A 21,499-nucleotide genomic window follows, 5' to 3' on the forward strand; every position below is an offset into this window, starting at 1 on the left:
ATCTTCTGGTAGTGGATATTTTTGGTTTGTTATGTTTATGTCTTTTTTTTTTTTCTTAAGAGAGTGTATATTTTCTTCTTGGATATTGAGATTATTGTGGACTTGAGCCCAAAATGATATACCCTAGTATTTTCTTACTTGAAAAATTATATTTAAATGTCAATACTTCAGACAGTCTTTTTTTTTTCCCTTATAAGACATTGAATCTCCTGCTATGATGAGACCCAGCTCTTTATAGCACAAAATGTAATCGGCCACTTTCCATTATTATATTGTATGACAGTATGACTTCATTCCTAACACAATTTACTTAAATTAAACGTTTTGGCAGATGTGCGCGTGAGACGTGATGAGCAGAGCTTCTATTAAATCCCATCCTGAAACAATAACAGACTGTGTTGTAGATCTGGCTATGCAGTAGTTCCCAGCTCTGCTCATAACTTACCGCCCATTACAGGAGACATTAGGGAAGTACACTCAGTAAAACACTGAAGAACACTCCACGATATGGCCAGAAATGACAGGCATCGATAACAATTTGATTTGTGATGTAGAGGTTTACACAGCACTGCTGCCTAGACAACAGAGGTCAGGAAACACGTCCACTTGTGATTCGTGACACTTATGAGAGGAAACAAACAATTCTTCAGTGAAAGATGCCTTTTTCTTCTCCTCTGCTGTGCTTTTATACTGTTTTCCTTAGGATAAGTGACAAACACAAAATATGACTCTTTCTGCCAGCTGCAAACTGTGCAAGCACTGTGGGGGTTTTAGGAATGGTTTGTGTGTGTGAATGAGTTACTGGTTATACTATACAGTAATGAAGGCAGGTAGAAGAAATTCTCTTTGCACTTGGAATAAAGCCTTATCACTTTCTGACAAATCTCCATTAACAAATTCAGAGCAACCTCTGAGATCTGTATCTCCTGCTCAAGCACAGGGGTGCTCACAGCAGGATGCTGCTTGAGGATGAAGCAGAATTGTTGACCACAGTCTTCGACCCTGAGAAGCACTGAGGTTATTTCTAAGATATGTTGAGCTGAGAGACAAGTTCTAGAGCTTGAGAAAATATTATGTGGAAAGTCAGACTGCATCAATATTCACAGTTCACCCTAGTACTTCCTTCTTATTGGAGGGAAGTTGTCTGTTCTAGAGCTTTGACTAGGATAGTTTCAACTTGACTTTAAGTAAATTTTAGACCGATCACAAGGCAGAAATATTCCACATGAAAGATTAGATATGAGGCTTTCTGTACTTTGGTCTGAGATATGAATTATTAGCATTACTCTGAAAGCATTATTGGTTCTCTACAGCATCTAAAAAACCAAGTTATAAAACCCCACCCATGACAAAACTTACTCCATTCTGAAGATCATGAGTTTCGAATAAGCTTTACCAATTTTCTGAGATCATAAGTACAGCCCAACATGCTCAACAAGTGGGATCATCAAACTCGAGTGCCATGGGAAAAGCTTATCTCATCTTTAATACTATTTCCTCTTTTCTTGACTTTCTGACTTGTTTTAAAAGACCTATTTAGAGAAAAGAAGGAGAAAAAAGTAACACTGGAGGTGCCACTTGAGTTGGTAAATCATTAAAGAACTTAAATCTGAATTGGGTAATAAAGCAAAGTACACCAAAGATTTCAAACCTCTGACCAGAAAAAATTCTTAGAACTTGCCAGAGTTTAATGACTTTTAATAAGCTTCTTCTTCCTGCTTATCAAGAGCAGTGTCACACAGGTACCTCTTCCTGCACCAAACCACTGTTCAGAACTGAGCCTTCAAATTTCAAGAGCTAAATTTGCAGCTGATAAGGCTCCTGCCTGTATATATCACCTTGTCTTCCAGCCCACTGGGTCTCTTGTCCATAGTGGTACACAGTGGAGCAAGAATGCAAGATGAGCCTTCAATCAGTGAAGCCCTCTGAAAGTGCAATGAGATCAGAAAGACCTAAAGGGACCAAAATGTAGTGGGCCTAAAATACCAAAAAGCAGTATTCCCACATCTTGCCATGAACTTTGCTACTTCCTGCAGTAGCCAGGCCTTGAGCCAACAAAGTGCTTGTATGGTTGTTTAACTTCAACTGCATTAATCCTACTGACAGCCTCCCTGCAGTCAGTAGGATTATTCATATGATAAATATTGACAACTGTAAATGTGCTGGCTTGGAGCCAACAGACATTTCCTTGTCACAAAAGGCTGTTCCTTCAAAGAAAGGAACCACCTTTAGTGGCAAAAGGAAAGGTCTGCTTAGGGAAAATGGGAAGTAGAAATCTACCTGAGTGTAGAAAAGGGTGGGTTTAGCTGTGTTGGCTGGTACTATAACTTCTTTTAGACTGCCTGGGACTAACTCATAGATGGCTCTGTTAGAGTTCTCATCTACCCACTGGAAGTGTGAAATGCCATTACTAAAGAGTCAGTGGTGTCTAGTGACCTCAGAAAGCCTGGAGCTGTGTCACCTGAGGCAATGGAGTTGTTTTCCATCCATTCCTGCCATAAATGAAAGCAAAAAGTGTTAAAGTTTGTCTGGGTATTTCTTTTTAGTTTTCTAGTGTAGTAACCTATATTTAACTTCAACTTTTAAAATTAAAAACCTGATTTTTTCAGTTCCTATTTCTACTAACAGTCCCTATTCATTTACATAAATATACAGATGGAAAGCTATTTTCAGAAGTGTTCAGCATTGGCTTATATTCTGTAGAACTCAGCAGTAAAACTCCTACTGACTTTTACTTGGGAGTAGAACTATGTCAACTCTGAACAGTTTTGAAAAGCACAATTTAAGCATCATTTTGACTAAATGCTGCCCAGGTATAATCCTGAAGAAATGAAGTCAAAACATCTAATTAAAAATGTCACCATATTTCCAGTCCGCATTTTCTCCTTAATGTGGGTGCCTTGCCTGTACAGGCAGAGACAGAACAGAAAATAAGTCAAATATTTCTTATGGATTCTACTTAATTCAAGCTGCTGTTATGACATGTTTACCTGAAATGCATTGGAAATATAACAGCCATTTTGTATCCTTGCTGCGATACATAACTCCTTTCCTTTTTTCTTTCCTTTTTTTTTTTTTTTTTTGAATGCAGGAATCTGAGAGAATTTAGATAATTTATGAGGTTGAGAAGTGTACTATTAACATCTGACTAAAGACAGTATACGATGCAGATCGTTAATCACAGTAATCCCTATCTATTTACATTCATAGATATGTACATGGACGTTTATTTTGATAATTTAGACCCACTGGTTTTTAACATCTTTCCCGTCAGATTCAGGTGTGAAGAATGAGACTGTGGTTTCAGGATAATTTAAGCATACATGGGTTGAGATGACTACACAAACAAAGCTCACCAAAATAGATAATGCTTGGTTTAAGTGGCTGTGGAATTCCACCAGAATGTCTTGAGTACTTCTTGACATGAACTGGAGATTGTAGGATTGTTCCCTTCAAATCCTGTCTGGTATCTGCTTTTGTTGATCACAATGAGACTGGGATCAGCCTGTTAGCGTGCAATAAGAGCAATAAATGTCCTACTTTCTTAAACATTTTTCATAAGATTAAGTGATCAGTGATGGTTCAGTCAGTTTCAAATGTCTCCAGTGCTGCTGCAATGCTAATGTGTTGCTTCCACCAGCTCACATGATTAATGGAAGTTGGGACTGTTTTTCTCATCTAGACAGATAGTGACATCAATAACTATCTTAACAGATATATAGCTATAAAATTCACCACAGTGAGTGTATCTGGTTATATATATTTATATAAGTGTATATCATATATATATATTTAATATAGTTATGTATAGAAATAACTTCTGGTTATAGATATAATGTTTAAGTGACAGGAGGAGGGGGACAGAATAGTTACTTTCACAGTGTGTCAGTAAGAGCTGTACTGCATTTGGTATAAAAAGCATGAGAAGTCAAATAGAACAACTTTGATATTGCACCCACTAATGTTGGATTTATCCTCTTAATTTCCTGCAAAATTTTTTTTCATTTGAGACTTTAGAGTCTGAACACCAGTATTTATATCTGTTTATTATTTTCAATATATTTAGGTTTATAGCCATGGTTTAGTAGATATATCGTACAGCTATTATGATATAAATATTTGTACATTATACTTGGAAATGCTGATAACTTTTCATTCCTTTTCTCTGCCATAAAAATTTCTCTGTCTCTGAAGACTGAATTTATGTTCAGAATTTTGAGCCAATGACAAATATATTTGTCACCTCAGCTGTGCTGTACAACCTCTTACCACCTTTTTAAAAATGTGGGTTTGGTTTTTTTAATTTGAAAAACAATTGAGACTCAATTTGGGGCAATGAATGCATAAGTAAAATATGTCAGGTGATTGATTTGAAATAACCTCGGTGATTTCAGAGTCAGTTGACTTCAAGTGAAATGAAGTCAACCTCAAACAAATTGCTTTTCAAAATAGAACTTTGTGAGCTTTAACTGGATATTGGCTTTTACAGCTGGATCTGACTCCCTCTGTGATTCTGTAGTTCAGTAGCTCATAGTAAACTAAACTGAGAGCTAATTCTCAGGCAGGTCTTTCTGTTATGTACAACGATAGGCTTTTCGTAAACAGGTGTCAGAATCTGTTCCCTCTATGCTCTGTGTTGATATTATGAAAAAAGTGGATGGTTCTTCAGATGTCTAATATGACACTGATCCTCTTTAACTCCTCATATTTCCATGCTAATATAAAAGCAGCTGCATCACTTTCAACGCTTCACTAGTAGCTCGTTAAAAATTGCAAAGAGTAGCGTCAGCATCTCTGTTACAATGAATATTTAGACATCCACACCCCCGGATGCCTGAAGGCACACACCTCGTTGATCTGCAGAGGTGCTGGTTGCCCAGGGGTAGGGCAGGGGCAGCCCACAGCCCTCTGACCCCACCAGCCACTGAGGCGGAAGGTACAGTGTGTACAAGCCCTCTGCACCCCATGAGAGCAGGTTATGACACTGGATCTCATGACAGGAGCTTAGCTTTAGCTTACCCGTATGCAGAGTCTAGTTTTAGAGTCTTATCTGTACCATTTGTCTCACAAATCCTGCCAAGGGGGAAGGAAATTTCACCTATTCTACTCTCAGTATGTTTTTGTGTCTCTGCTATGTCAGAGAACGATATGTCCATTTTTGTGTGTGTGTGTAAAGGAATAAGGCAGATGTATGCCAAATCAACTTGAAAAAATATTTTAAAATCCTTTTGCTGAGAGAAATTGCAGGGTGATTACAAAACACAGAGGATCTAAGGATGGCATTGTTCTTGTATACAGAATAGGCTGCAGTTCTTCATTGCAACCTCCCTCCCCCCCCTTTCTTCCACACTAAACCATCCATTACAAAGCTCCTGCAGTCACTGATTTATGTGCTTGTGATCAAACTTTCCTGCTTCTAATACTGTGAGCGTATTATAGAAGATGGTTGCGATTTCTAGACGAACTGAGCGTGCCTGTTCCTGTGCTGTTGTGCAGCTGCTTTGTTATGCTCCTGGCCTCTCATCAGTGATTTCAGTCTTACTATGAGACTCTACAGAAATTAATCTCTTAGAAGAGTTCATTTATATTTTGATGATCGCCTAATCTGCATTGCTGCACTGTGCAATATGCTTTGTGATAACACTCCATGATACCAAAATCCTGGTAGCTACCCTACAGCCAATTTTCAAGGCCACATGAGATGATACAAGTCCTTGTCCCAGAACAATATCAACTGTCTCACCAAGTAATCTGATCTGTACTTTCTCATGTGTGCATATTAGCCTGGGCACATTATTTTGAGGACCAGGTAATAGACGAGGAAATGCCTCATGTTCCACAATTACGTGTGAATTTCTGAGGACACTGAGTCAGCTCACCTGGCAAATGTGAATTACAGCTGCAGGGAGGGTCCACACCAGGACTCAGCAAGCAATGTAATATTCTGAAGTTTCCTCCTTCTCCCTTCTTACATTTTATTTTGCAAAATAAATTTACTTCTGGATGATAACTACAGGAGGCATTAGTGGTCTCTGCAGTGCGTTAAAATATAGAAAGCCAGCAGGACCAATACTTTTAATTTAAAACAAGTACGTTTCCTTTATTTTCAGGTCTAACACTTGGCTTGAACTGTGGATCTTGAGAAAAAAACTACCAGCTTTTGGTAATAGGGATGAAGGGGGAATTATTTTACTTTCCACTTTGTTTCCTCTTTAATAACAGCCTCACACATATAGGCACTGCACCATGACACTCTTTCAGAGCCTCCTAGTATGAATTTACAAACGGTGAGCTAAGGGAGTTACAAATGCACACTTTAGCCTCTGCCTCCCACTCCTCCCAGCATAGCACTGGGAATGCAAATGGACCTTCACTGTGGAGGATGATGGCAATTGTCAGAGTGAAAGCCCCAGTCACTTACAGAGAGAGCGTCTGGAAGCATCACCCTTGTTTACAGCTCCCACACAGCTCTACTGGAGCCATAGTCTTTCAGGTAATGCTTTTAGCCTTTCAAATGGCTGTATAGGGAACAAAGAGACAGACAACTGTGGCACCTACAAACCCCACTGCTGCTGAAATAATTGAACCTGTGTAACAGTTTCTTGGGTTGGGTGCTTTTTGCCCACACTGGAAGTGCAGGCTTATGGCTCAAGAGGCTCCCTTGTCAGCTGCTGAATATCAGTGGAGTTGTGTTCCAGCTGAATTTGTCATTTATAACATAAAGGCCTCAGACTTCATTTCGTCTTAACAGTCTCTGTTAGCTGTTTCAGATTTTAACAGCCTTCAGAAAACTACTACATTTTTTCTGCACAGACATTTGAGGAAAGGCTGAATTATGTGGTGAGTTCAGCCTGCTATAGCTAAGTTGAAGAATGGGAACGCTTTTCTTAAAGTTTGTTGACAGTTTCTCTGTATTAAACGGAGTCTGATAATGTTCTTGCATTTATTGGATTTAATTTTGCAATTGCAATCTTGCTGGGTCTTTCAAAATTGAGTCAAGCATTGTATTTCTAGCAACAGGTGGTAGGATGGGTCTTTGAGCATCCCAACCTGCTGTGTTAGCAATTAAGCAGGTATTTGAGGATCTGAGACACTATGCTGAAAGAATCAAAATAACAATGTATTTTCTCCTTCTGTACAAATGTCTTCAGTTAACTGAACTCAGAACCTAAGATATATTTTTTGTGTATATATACACACACATACATAACCATCTGCTAAATTTCCTGTCTTTTTATTTCAGTTCCAAAACACTTTTGAAACAAAGCATCATGTCTGACTTTGTACAGACAGCTTCTTTTGCCCAGCCAGAGGCCTCTTTTTTTATCTTGAGGTCCATTCAGGCATCCGTGGAAGGCTTGCGTGGGCTGGAAAAAGTGGAAGCTGATTCAAAAGTACCAAGATTTTTGTTTAATAACTTCACTACCTTCAAGTAGAGTTGGTTGATTTATCAGCAGCACTCTTCTCTCATGTACAAAGTCTGCAAGAGAAATAACGTGTGTATTTGTATGTTCAATCTCATTCCATGAAAGAGGAGGTAACAAGAGTCCAAAAGCTGGGAGGAGCGTTCATGGATTCCTGGTCCTTGGGGCTGGGCAGAAAAAATGACAGACAGCAGGACAGCTCTGGACAAAGCTACAGAAGAGCTACATCCCATGGAGGGGACCCTGGTGTGCGGAAGGCTTGAGAGCTGTGTCTGTGGAGAGATGAGTAAAATATTGGGGAAACACAGGAAGAAAAACACAAGAGGGGATGAAGTAAATTTTTGAAACCAAAAAATAAATTACTTAATGACTTCTGAATAGTGCTAAAAAAGCTTACTAGTACACTCAGATATTGAGAGAAATCAAAGACATCCTGTTGGTAGCCTCTATTTTTGTTAAGTATTAATGATTTGGGACATTCACACCACAAACTGCAATTTGATTTATCTAGGAAGACAAATCACAGCAGAACAAGCTGCTGAAAGGATGCCAAGAGGACCATAATCATCTCATCTGGTGGCCTTCATGACATGCAAAGATCACATCATAACTTTCAGTTAAATGAGTGCAAACAGCCACGTGTGATTTGCTCTGGAGTTCCTGTGGAATTAGATGTTCTCAAGGATTTACTTTAATCATTCAGAAATGCTGATTGTTTTCTGAGGAATGCCAAACATGACTTGTCCGAAAAGAAATTGTTGGGAGAAGCATGTTAGTATTAAGTGGTTTGCATATAGGACAGTAAGGAAAAACACCACCAGAAAGCCTGCACCTGCAATACTTGCCTAGTAAACTGATCACACAAGGCACGAGGCCAAAAATATCTAGGAAGATTCAGTGCATGAAGTGGGGAAAAAAAAAAGGAATAGATGTTAAACTCTGATTCTGCTAGGAATATTTGCATTATGTAGTAATTGGGTAAACAGAATCAAATGAAGAAGCAGATATCCTAAAGATATCCCCTTTACTGACACCATGAGCAAGAATGACAGCTTCTGCCAACAAAGGGAGAAGCCATAATACCACCATATTTGTTTGGCATGGAGTGGTGTCCATGTATGTTCACATCTAATCACTGGAGCAATTACCATTGTTCGCATCTCCATTTCATTTCCTTGGCTGAGCACTCCGGGGATTTTGGACTGTGATTTCATTATTCACTTGGCTCTGCCGTTTGTATTGTGTACCTGCTCCAGCAGATATCATCAACTCTTAATACTCCTGTGCTATGCAGAACAAATCATTTGCATTTGAGAAGGTCGCTATGGCTACTGGCTACCTAACTGTGTACTGCATCTGTAAAAGCCAAAACTGAAGGTGCTTTGCAGAATTCAGACAAGGATCAACTGTTCACTCCTTGAAATCATATCCGCACCCATTGTTGTGGATAACAGCATGTACTTGTGTAGGGTTGATTAGGTACAATCTCTTTCTTCCTATTTTGGATTAATATTTAGACAGCCTCTTTCTCAGGGCTGTAGGCTGACTCCAAAGGAAAAAAAAAATGTCTCTAGAGGACACTTGCATGACGGTCAGCAGATTAGTTATACCTGCAGTGGTTCAAAGTGTAGCATAAAGCCTAAAGGTTTTCCATTAAAATTAATGTTGTGCTATTTGAAAATACAAATTCCTCCTGGAGTTGTCTGAAATAAATCTGGTCATTTATGCTGTAGTACTTTTCAGAGAACAGAAAAACTCCTTAACTGGAACTAATACAGAAAGTGCCAGCTCAGCAGGACCCGAGCCTTTAACTAGCAGAGGTTCATTCAGAAATACTAACTCTAGTACTTTGTTCTATTCCACACATGAATCACAAAGGCAGGAAAACATTATTATCCCCTATAAAGAAAATAGTGAGCTCTGAAGTGAAGCGACTCCAGAAGGAGACAGTGAGTCAGCATCAAAGTCTGGACCAAAAATCAAGTTTGCCAACTTGGAACCCTCTCCTCCGAGATGAGAACAAATGGAGAAATCATCTCTGTGAAAGCACTGGCTGCAGCATTGTTCAGAAAGAATCTGTCTGAGGAAGTATCCCTAATACAAATAAAATACAGCTGACAATTGCACTAATTACACTAGTCTTGTTGGTGTGAAGGAAATAGGCCACTGCCATCAGAAATCCAGTGAACATTGGTAAGTGGCAGGGTTCCTGTAAAACCACTTGCACATATTTGGAGATATTTGGCAATGCTGTCATTGTGTCCATGTCATGGGCTGCCTGTCCGCCTTCAGAAGCCACGTACAAGTTCTGTTCTCTAATTCATGAGATTATGAAGCAGGTTGAAGTGGTTTATTGCCTATTGTAGAGTAATATCAGCATTTGTGGATAAGGTCCACTTGCTTCATGAGTATTCAATGAAAAACTGAATGGCTGAACAATGTTTGCACCTACATAATATATTAAAATGAAAAGGCTGTAAAATAATATTAGACATCATTTGCACAAAAAGATACACAGGCAGAGCACAGAAGTGGCCAAAAATGAAACATGCTTGCTCATCACTTGGAAAGTTATCACATTAAGATTGAATAACAAAGCTCAACAATTAAAGGCAAAATCACATCCGGACATAGTTTGGGATTATTTGCTGGAAGCACTGTATTAGATTTGAATGTAAGCCCTATCTTTTCTGTGCTCCTTCTTTGGGAAGAAGATTTCCATTTTTTGTCCTCTTGTGAGGTGGTAGTGGGCTTCATTGTTCTCCAGCTATGACAGCTTCCAAGGTCTGATAAGGCTGGATTTCTAGTCTGAGATGAAAAGTACAAAAAGCAAGGAAAAAAGTGTTTTGGACTTTCTGTACAGATCCTGAAAGAAGATAGAGGATGGAAAATCGGACACAATCTCTGTTCTTTTCCCTATGAGCAGGTCATGTCTAAATTTTGTAGACATCACAAACAGCTTTCAAAACTGCTTTTACTTCTGACCTCCCAGTGGGTAGCTTCATGAAATCCTAAGCAAATATAGTCACTGGTTATATGGAAATACCTGTTTCATAGACATCTCCCAGTACCTTTGACTTTTCCCCTCTTTTAACTTGAACCTTTCCTGCTCTCCCCAAAGGTGTGAAATCTCACTCATAGCCACAGGCAAAAGGGAACTACAGCCTTCCTGCACGTCCACCTTGACAAAGGAAGCAGGTTTGGCTGATCCAGAGAAGCAGCAGTTGAAATGCTTTTTGATTTTAGCACTAGGAAGAAGTGATTACAAAAAGCTACCAAGCCAACTTAAAATAAAAGGGCTACATGAATCTATTTTAGTTTTCCATCCATCCCATCCAGAAGCTTTTTTTTTTTTCCCCAGAACTTGCAAAGAGCTTCCTTCTGATTGCCTCCATTGTTTCAGGGAAGAATTGTTTTTGAATGATCTCCATCAGCTTTAGCAGGATGTTGCTTATTTGCAGCCATGGTGCTGCCTTCCCAATGGCTGAGTTTAGAAGCCAACTGGTTAAAACAAATTGCACAGCAAATCCTTCCCTAACCCTTCAAAACCATATGATCATTATCCTAACAAGCAGATAACAGTGTTGAATTATTGCAGCTAAGCCTGCCATTGTTGCTGTTTAACTAATTTTAATTTACAGGTTGTGTTGTGTCACTGGTGTGTATTTCTTAAAAGCATCTACTATCTGTACTTGTTGTATATACTTTGCACCTGAACATTCAGGGGGGAGGCTCGTCTGTTATGTGCCTGTCAGAGATCTCTCAAATTCAGCCAGTGTGACTCAAGCAATTCCCCAAAAGCCTTCGTACATTGCCAGTTCATGAGCTTGTATGAGAAGATTCATATCTGCATGAGAATGGTCTTCTAACTCTAGGGCCTGGCTATGGGGCTGAAACGCTGCAGCACTATGGTCTCTCCCTGCACATTACAGCCACCTGACATAGCAGCCCAGGTTGCTTTCACCATCTCATCTCATCCATCTGCATCTGGACACAGCTTTGGCCAAGATGGATTGCAGTTCTGACTTCAGTGAAAGATGAGTGTGAGAGCGGCAGAGAGGACAAGGCTGTACCGAGCCATACTCTGGGGGGATGTCATAGAATCAGACCTTAGAATCACAGAATCATTTAGGCTGGAAAAGAACTGTAAGATCATGAAGTCCAACCATTAACCGAGCACAACCAAGTCCGCCACTAAACCATGTCCCCAAGAGCCACATCTTTTAAATACCTCCAGAGTTCATAATGCAATTAGTTCCCTGGGCAGTCTGCTCCTTGACAACCCTTTCTGTGAAGAAATGTTTCCTCATATCCAACCTAAATCTCCCCTGGTGCAACTTGAGGCCATTTCCCTTTGTCCCATCACTTATTACGTAGGGGAAAAGGCTGACTCCCACCTCGATACACCTTCCTTTCAGGTAGTCATGGAAAGTGAGAAAGTCCCCCCTGAGCTTCCTTTTCTCCAGGCTGAGCCCTCCCATTATCCTCAGTCTCAGTGTCTTCTCATAAGACTTCCGCTCCAGATGTCCACCACCTGCCCTTTATGAGGCTGCAGATCCGTGTTGCAGGGAAGGTCTATTTGCTGCTGTCTTGGTAGCCTTGGTGGGAGCAGAGATGCTGCCACCGAGTCTGCAGGTCAGAGGCAGAATGGATCAGGCTGTGTCACACTGAATTTTAGCTATAATAGCAGCTGTTTCAATGTGAAACTCCTAATACTGACTCTTAAGCTCTCGTTACAGGTTTAATATATCAATTATAACAAATGCTGTTGAGAAGGCAAGACAGTAAGTTTACATTGGGTTCTTGATTACATGGTATTTGACAAAGTCCTGCATTTTAATTTGATTTCTTCCTTGTTCACCTGCCATAAGCCCCGGCTCTGCCGATGATCTTGCACATCTTTGTTATCGATGGTGTGTGTCAGGTGTGAAGGGGCTGTGCTGACTCATCACCTCCACCCGGACAAGAACGGGAGATCCCAGCAGGGTGTGCAGCCTTGCCGGGAAAGGCAGAACGTGTTAAATAGGCACTAAATCACACAACACGTTTGGATTTTGGTGGTTTTGGGCGCACCTTGCAACGATGTTGCTGTACACAGCCCTTCGGGGGAGGGTGCGGTGCGTGTGTTCAGGGCACCAAGGCATCGCGGCCCCCGCAGGTGCGGTGCCTTTGGGGCCAGGTGCCGGCGGTGCCCGAACGGGCGCGGAGGGGCCGGGATCTACCCCGGGAACACCGCGGGCAGGGCAGGGTCGGTGCGGAGCCCCCGCGCCGCTCCCGCCGCCGCCGCCAGGGGTCCCCGCGGGCCGGGCCGGGCCGGGCGGTCGCACCGCCCGCTCGGGGGCGGGCCGGGCCATCAGCTGACCGGCCCCGCCGCCGCTCCCGGAGCCGCCGCACATCAGTCGCCTTCCCCGGCAGCGCCGCGGCCCCGCGGATTTACAGCCGGACCCCGCCGCGTCTCGCCGGCCGGCATCCCTCCTTCCCTTCCTTCCTTCCTCCCTCCCTCCCCGCTCCCGGCCGCCGCGATGCTGCCCCACTTAGCCCTCCTGCTGCTGGCCGCCGGCGCCGCCCGGGCTCTCGAGGTAAGCGGGGCAGGGGGCGGCCGGGTGGGGGCTTCCCCATCGCCGTCCGCCGCTTCTCCGCGGCTTTGTCTGCCCGCAGCTGCCCCCGCGGTGGGGCGGGCGGGGGGTGCCTTCCCCGGGGGTTCCATCCCCGGCTGCCGCCGCTCCCCCGCCGCCGAACAATAGAGGCGGCGAGCCGGGGGCAGGCGGGGGCGGCGGGGCGGCAGCGGGCTGGGAGCTGCCGGGGACGGCACCGCCGCCCCCGCCGCGCGTGTCCGGCTCCTGCGCGGCTCCCGCGGCCCCGGCGCTGCCCCCGTAACTTCGGCTGCCGCCCGCCCGGAGCGGCGTCGTGGGGGTCCGCGGGCAGGGCAGGGCGGGGGCGTCTCCGCCGGGGACCGGAGAAGGGAAACTTTCCCTGCGAGCGGGCGCTCCGCGGGCGACGGACCCGGTGGCATCCGCCGGAGGGGCAGGGGCCGGGGGCGCGGAGCTGGGCTACGGACTGGGGACCCCGTCGCATCCATCCCCCCGCTGGGGCGGGGGCCGGGCTGCGGGCGGGGGAGCCGCGGGGGAGGGCGGCGCAGGTGTGCGGGCGGCGGGCGGGAGGGACGGAGGGATCTCTCAGCCGGCTGGCGCAGCGGCCCCGCGGGAAGGCGGTGCCCAGGGGGCGGTGGCCGGGGCCGGCCCGGCCCCCCCGCGGGCCGTCGGCGCGCGAAAATGGCGCCTCTGCAGTGCAGCAGAGAGGAGGCGCCGCCGCCGTGCGCGCTGCGGCCGCCCGGCTGCCCGCGCCCCTCCGCGGCCGCCCCTGCCCTCCCTCCTCCCCTCTCTGCCTGCCTGCCTCCCTCCCTCCCTGCCCGGGGGCAGCTCCGCCCGCCCCGACCGGGCGGCACCTTGGCCGGGTCCCCCTCGGTGTGGGGCGGGGGCCGGGGGTCTCTCCGCCGCCCCTCCGGCCGGGGCTGTGCGCGCACCGCGGTCCCTGCGGGGTCGGGGTAGCGCAAGCCCGGAGCTCGAAGGAGGAGCCCGACACGGCGGGGTGTCCGTTCTCTCCCTCCCTCCTTCCACCCCCCAAAAAAAGGTGTGGGAGGGGTGAGTCACCTCCTGGTCTCCTTCGCTCCCTGGTTGCCATCCTTCTGCCTTGAGACATCGGCTTCTGTCCTCCTCTAGTGCTAATTCCCCCTTCTGCCGAGGGGGGCTCGGGGGCTGGGTGGGGGTGAGGTGGATGACAGCATTTGCGCTGAAAACAGAGGCTGAAGCTCGGGCTCCCCCCGGGCATGGGATTCCGGCCCGCGGCTCAGGTGCCCTTCCCGGGAGAGACCCTTGTACGCGGTGGATGAGAGGGGACGGCTTCATATCAGCTCTCCATCCCCGCCGCCAAGGCTCTTGCTTTGAGGCGTGATCTTGCCAACATTGAGCAGGGTGTATCAAGCCGAGCAGTTGTACAGACACTTAAAGCTTCCAGTTATAAGGCTCACTTGGGTTTTAGCAGCTTCTTGCAACCATTTGTTGTCTGAATGGAATAGAAAGAAATCTCTGCCTTGGATGCGCAGCTGAAGTAAAAAATGGGGTTTTAAAATTAAGACCGTGCTTTGCTATAGACCACAGAGGGATGGGCGTTTTTGCTGGGTCCCTGTCCCTAGCCTTACAGAGACGTGTGTAGGTATTTCTACTGTAAAGGTACTTGGAAGAAAGAGGTTTGGATTTTGCACCAAAACCATTCAGGGGAGAGTCCGTGTTCAGAGACCTCTGCAATGGTGTCTGCCTTAGTGATAGTCAGAATTTTCAATGACATACTTTGCCTGGAAACATTTACTGAAATGGGCATTGATGTTTCTTCAGAAGCTTTCAGTCTTGTTCTGTCGTTCCATATGAATGGTTGAGGCTTGGTGTTTATCCCTTTTCTTTATGTTTGATGGCGGAGTAGGTTTCAGCATCTGGTGGTCTTGTGATCGGGCATTTGTCAGTCTTGATGCTCCAAGGTTGATATTTTGAGCAAACCACTTGTTTTTATAAAACTAAAATATTTCATAATAGAAATCGCGTGTGTGCATGTTCTGCACTTGGACTGTCTTTGTATGCTAAAGGGTGAAATTCTGATGTTTGAATTAGATTTTCTGTAGATCTCCTTTCTGAAATGAAATGCTTTTCCTGCCATTTTAACAAATGCTTTCTGGAAAGCAGCAAAGAACCTGTGCTTTGCTTTCCATGGGGAATGGTATAAGGAAGAGGAAAAACAGGAACAAAACAAATTCTTTCTATATTACACATGAAGAATTCCTTTCTAAAATTACGAGTAGATTAATATTAATTTATGCAGCCCTAAAGGAAATATTTCTTGGTGATGCTGTGGTTGCTTAGCATGTTGCTTCTGACACTTATGTGAATCATTCTCACTGGAATTAGAAAATCCATTGGTCAAGATCTGTCATCATATTCTGCAGTGGCTATTTTTGCATTTAATCTCTTTTCAATAATTTTCTGATTTCAGTAGTTAAATGCAACAGACAGTAACTATCCTTGTGAATTTGTGTGAATGATCCTGATTTACAAATCAAGATTTGTTGTCATTAGCACACTGAGGTTATCAGGATTTCTGCCATGCCTATTCTGCTCTAGTTTTATGTTTCTAAGCAAGACTCCTTTACCAGCTGACTGAAATGAAGTTGTTAAGACATTGGTATCATACAAGCAGGCCATCAGGTTAGTTGATAAAAAGGATGTTGCTTGACAGATTTTTATTTTTCTTTTTTAACTGGGTAATGTACTGCTTTGTCGGTTCTTATTTTTGTTTGGGTTTTGTTTGTTTGTTTGTTTCTAGTGGAAGGCTCCAAATATTTGTTTCTTCATTGCTTAGTTACATAGTAGATCTTTCGAGAAATGACTTGTGTGGGAAGAGGAGTGAAGCCTTTCCTTTGTTTCTGTTATAGACTTACAGTTCCTCTTTCTGTTGATTTTGTTCCCAGATTCCCCTGATGGAGGCTTGCATTTGTTTCAGGGTCCCTTTTGCACTTCTTTTTAAGATGCTGACATGTTGGGGTAGGTGGCTGTGTGGGGTTGTGGGCTCTGCTACTCCACCAGGATCCTTGGCAATCAAATGGACAAATGAGAGAGTAAAGAAAGAAGCTTCTCCCTTGCTCCCTCATTTGTCTTTTGTTTGATTGATGATCAACAGGCAATTTTGAGACTCGAATGATCTTCAAATGCCTTTTCTGTGAAAAAAGCATGATCAGCTGCTGTGCTTCTTCACGAAACATGCATGAAAACCTGAGGAAGCTTACAAGGTCTTCATGTTGTTAAATTTAATTTTTTTCCCCATTGTGTGACAGACACAAGCCATCTCCCTTATCCAGTTTTAATTGATCAGTGCTGAATTATATGACAAACCCACAAGAAGCATAGCTCTCCTTTGGCTTTTCATGACTTGCTCTTTGCATATGCTTAAGAAACTGTGAAGAATAATAAACAGTTTGGTTTATAAGTTGTATGAAGAAAAGGTATGACAATTTCTTTTAATTGGTAGTCCTTTTCCAATACAAAGCTTAGCAAAATAGCTGAAGAACATAGTAACTTCATCTAATTGCTTGACAAACTGACAGCTGTTTGTCTGAGCAGAATAATTATTTTTAGTGACTCAGTAAAATAATTAACACAAGCTGTTGGGTGTGGAGACTTGGTCAAGAAATTAGTAGATAGGGTCACAGGATCTGTCAAGGAGGTCTGGTCTGACCCTGTGCCCAAAGCAGGCTTTGAGTTTTCAGCTCTGGGATCAGACCAGGCTGCTCAGGGCTTTCAGCAGTTGAGTGTTGAAAATGGAGCTCTAAGGACAGAGCTTGCACCACCTCGCTGGGCAGCCTCCTCCATCCATGGATTGGTCGGATCATCTCTGCGTTGAAACATCTCCAAGTTGTTATTTCTCTGTTTTTAAGGCAGTGTGTCTAGGCTTAATTGACATCCTTAATCCTGAATACTCTGTCATTTTTGACATGTGTCAATGTATGCAATAACCAGAAGTTGAAAAGTTTGTATTTGGGTTTAATAAATAAGAATCCTATTTTTCAAATGTCCATATGTACGTGTATGCATACACATAATGCATTAAACCCACCTGAGGTATCATATAATATATATAAATATACCTAACCCCCTAATATATTTGCATATTTAAGGTACAACATTAAAATCACTATATGCATACATCTGTATGCTATATTAGTACATAGACTCTATTAAACCAGCAGTCATTACATACCTCCTTACATCCAGGCAATGAAGAGATGAAGTTCTAGACTGCCACTTATAAAAAATATAATTGGGTTTATGTATGGTAATAGGTTCATAGAAGTTGTTAGGTGAGCTGTCTGGGGTGGTTTTAACACATAAGTCTAGAGCCGTGTGTTATTGGATTTAAATTCTGAGGATTTTGAAAAAAATCCTGTGGTGTAAGAAGATTAAAAGTAAAGCAAATTGAAAAAATACTGAATGAAGACTTTCTGTAAGCTTGGCTAACTTAGAGAGTGCTCTTGTGATGAGAGTTTACAGCAGTTGCTGCTAGGCTGAGGATTGCCAGTAGCAGTGTTGATAGCAAGCTTGAGCCTGGAGTAATTTGGACACAAAGGACTCCTCTTAAGAGAAGTTGAACTTTCGCTCTGACCTGTTTTTTGTTTCAAACCGAATGCACTCAGTCTGATGAGCCCTCATTCTCACAACCTGATCTGGAATCTGCCCTCCTTACCTGACTCTGCTTCAGCCTACAGATGAGGTTTTGAAAACATGTTTTCTGCCCTCTTTGGTTATCAGCTGAGATTATCAGCCAGTAATGGGTGTGCATAGTTTTGAGTCTTAAGCCCTAAATAAGTTGCTTTTCTGCCCTTGCTTGTAATGTGGCATTGGTTCTGAAACCTGGATATTTATCTTCGGTTTTTATTCATTTGAAGTAAAAAAACATTTAGAGAGCTACCTCATTATTAAATCTTGTTGTGCTCTGCTGTAGATTCCAAAAGCTCTGGAGATGCCTCCAGTCACCAAAAATATCTTTCTTTCCTTGTGAGAATTTAGTAATATAACAAATGAGAAACAAAATAAATGGGGATAGTGGTCTCTGTTCAAAGAGATCATTTTTAATGACAGCCAGTTAGTATGTGTGTGTGTATGTATGAATGCCACACCTGAAGCTCCTTGCTGTGTGGAGGATACAGGATTGTTTAGATACATTTCTGCATTTTTTAGCAGAGCAATGATCCGAGTAATTACAGACCAGAAATTTCAAGTGATGGAAATCAGGGTAAGGTGCACTGCACTCCAAAGGGTGTATTCAGTGCCAGAATCTTGCAGTGGCTCGCAAAATGTGCTTTCCAGATGGCAAGCAAATCTTGGGGTATGAAAGTAAAGATATTAAAAGTAAGTGATGCTTTTTAGAAGGGTGGAAAACCTCACACCAGCTACTGATAGTAAGGACAACCCTGTTCCATAGTTGTGTACTGTGGGCTTCTGGCCCTGCCTCAATGAACAGAAATGGGAGAGAGCTGTAGGCATTGGGTGTTGCTGGTTTCTTTACTGTAGCTTCCAGTGTAGGAAGTTTCTGAGTGCTGTGCCTTCTTCAACTGGGAAGCAGGACTTCTGCGTTGGTGAGTTTTCTTCATGGTCCTCCCAGCAAGTTCAGGAGAACTTGAATCTCTCTTGAGGACTGAATACTAGAGGATAAGTATAGATTGCAGTGATTTACAAGGCTTTCCAAAAGAAGCAAACCTTCTGGTCAACTGATGGTGTTTCCTGGACTGTAGGCTTTAGACAAAGCAATATATGAGCCAGGGTGCTTTTGGTTTTGCAGTCCAGCTGCTCTTTTTGCTGCTGCAGGGCTGGCAACAGAGCTCCTCCTGCTACTTCCAGTGGCCACTGCTCTCTGAGTGCTCTTTGACCCTCTCTAGGCTGATTTTACGATCCTGGGCCATGTCAAAAGAAAGGAGATGTGGGTTTTTGCATAGATGTCGTGCTCTGGCGAATGCTTCGGAAACCGGAGCTGGAAAATAGCCACAAGCAGTCGAGCTGGCCCAGCTAAAAGGGCAGGCAGCTTCTTTGGGGAAGAGGGCCAACTTCTGAAACCGCATTTGCTGAGGTTTGTGTAATAGCATTTAATTAAGGTTAGGCTCTTTGCCTTCCTCTGGTGACTTACAGCAGGGCAGGAACAGTCTTTCACATCTCACCCCTCTTGAGTACCTGATTGTTAAAAGTTCACATCAAGTCACTGCAAAGGCAGAAATCTCCAAGGAACTGTGTTCAGGGATGGATGACTCCATTCAGTTCCCACTGACCCATTTTGTGCTAATCCAGATAGGAATTCCCTTTTCCTCCTTTTCTGGTCTGTATTCCCCCAGAGCAGAGCTTATCTATTCAAGCACAGAAGATAACGTATGACAGGAATGGGGCAAAACTGGTTGTACCTGTTAGTAAAAGCATTTAAAAATGGCTCCTTTTCAGAGCAGGTTATGGAAGTGATCCAGTATGACAGTTTGTGTGATTTATGAAATTTCCCTGGACTTGCAATTAGTAAAAGAAAGCACATGTCTATTAGGAGTTCAAGATGGGGGCAGGGTGGGCAAATCCCTGTATTTTTGGGGAACTGTGTTAATACTGGACTTTTGGGGTTTTTGAAACTATGAAACAGGAGTTTACACATACACAGCTCACATTTAGGTAATACAGTTACTTGATGCTAATGTAGTTGAAGTACACCATTAACTTATTTTCTTGTGGTGAAGGTAAAAATTGCCACCTCATCCACCTCCAAAAGTTAGAAGTAGTGTCCAATGAACAAAAACATGAAAATAACAGAGATGGGGAAGGATTCTGGAGTTGTTTCCAATCTCCTTGTTGTGATATTGCATTGTCTCGTGCCTGCAGCAAACCTCCTCTTACCTTACAGGACAATTTTAAAGGAGAGATTGCTCATTCTGAAGATTTGACCCTGTAAAATGGATTTTTCTCCAAGTTTTGGTCTCTGGAAAGGACTGGTTTTTGTCCCCCACCTGCTTTGTCATTCACCATGACAGAGTTTTGGGACAAACAACTAACGGCAAACCTGTTCTTCTCTCTGTGTTTAGTTATGTAAATTTATTTGTAGCTTCAGTTTTGGATCTGAAATATGTAGTACTGAACTGGTACAATAGTTTTATTGCATTCTGCTTTCTCATCAATCACATAGTAATTACAACTACATTTATTCCCTATGTCTTACCTCAAAACGAAGGGAGATAGATTTTTTTTGAAGTATTATTGTTAAAGGTTTGATTCTGTTGTAGTTATTTTTCAAAGTTTCTCATAAACTAAGTCATGTCTTCCAGTTGTTTTTCTTTCCTTGAAAAAAACTCTCTTTAGTATACATCCCATATAATGTGTACATATTTGTTCATGTAAACAGTGAAAAATACAATATTATCTAGTGGAAGGTAAACTGAGAAAGGGAAGAAAACGCAGTGCAACAAAAAGGCAGTGGCTTTAAAAGAGTATTCATTATTTTGTATTTCTTCATAGGTGTGGTAAATTTAAATGTACCAAATGTTGATTGATTGTAGTTGATTGATTGTTGAGTACTTCCAGTACGGAAAAGGGAGGGGTTTGTACATCCATAGCATTGGTAAGCATCTAGACCTGTCACATGTGTTTAACTGTTGGGTTGGTTTGAAGCTTGTTTGATTCTTTGCAGCTCTGGTACGTGTACCTTGACTGTCCCGTGCCCAGTTCTCTTAACTATGAAGTGGAATAAAATTGGTTTTAATGACACATCTTTCAGCATCATAATTTCATGTTGTTTCCTTTTGCCAGTTCTGTCCTCAGTTCTATTAAGTCTTAAAAGGATGATATTAATTTGAAATTGCTTAAGAACAAGCTTTTTAAACTGAGAATTTTGGAACTCCAAGTTGTCTTTCTTTCAGTGTTCCTTAGCTCCTAGAACTTCACTGTGAGGAATTTGCAGATGAGAATTTGTCTGTAATCCCAGCATCCAGGAGAATATGATTTATGATGAGGATATCAGTTTTACTTCATTTAAAAAAAAGACAAAACAAACCACTACCACCCCCTCAAAAAATTACAATTTATTGTTTAAATTTTGTGTAGAAGGATAAGAAGGGGAGTTGGAAGGCCTAAAAACCAAGTAAGAGGCTGAGAAACACAAACATGTGAGTGAGGGAGTTGGGAAGGCTGAGGGTTCCTGAACACTGGCAGTTTCTTTCACTTTTACGTAGATTGATTTCTACTTTGGCATAGCCTTCTTTCATTCTCACAGTGGTAATATAAGTTGTTGGGATTTTTTTTCCCTTTTTCCTGCCAGCCTTAGCACCTTAAAAGCCAGTTTCTTCTTTTCCATGTGTTCTTCATAATTGTGATGGCATCTCTGAGCTGTGGAAGTGAAGTGCCTCACCTTTCCCTGCGAGCCTCCTGTTGGAATCCAGGCTGAAGTGATATCTCTGACAAAAATCAGCACTTGCCTACTTGGGTCACCAGCTGTTTTATTTGGTGACTGGCCTC

The 21,499-nt window shown here is 43.0% G+C and overlaps 1 protein-coding gene and 1 long non-coding RNA gene across 2 annotated transcripts in view; both read left to right on the top strand.

The window, feature by feature from the left end:
* LOC116783354 overlaps nt 1-6,245 on the top strand; it is a 38,763-nt gene extending 32,518 nt beyond the window's left edge. Inside the window, exon 3 of the long non-coding RNA XR_004355648.1 lies at nt 6,111-6,245. This is a non-coding gene — a long non-coding RNA (uncharacterized LOC116783354). The remainder of the gene's footprint in view (nt 1-6,110) is intronic.
* Nucleotides 6,246-12,741: 6,496 nt separating this feature from the next.
* Nucleotides 12,742-21,499, top strand: part of APP (amyloid beta precursor protein) — a 204,558-nt gene continuing 195,800 nt past the window's right edge. Inside the window, 1 exon segment of the mRNA XM_032680859.1 lies at nt 12,742-13,003. Within this exon segment, the coding sequence (XP_032536750.1) occupies nt 12,947-13,003 (57 nt within the window). The 5' untranslated portion in view covers nt 12,742-12,946.

The sequence above is a fragment of the Chiroxiphia lanceolata genome, chromosome 2 (genome assembly GCF_009829145.1).
Source record: "Chiroxiphia lanceolata isolate bChiLan1 chromosome 2, bChiLan1.pri, whole genome shotgun sequence".
NCBI classification, from domain to species: domain Eukaryota; kingdom Metazoa; phylum Chordata; class Aves; order Passeriformes; family Pipridae; genus Chiroxiphia; species Chiroxiphia lanceolata.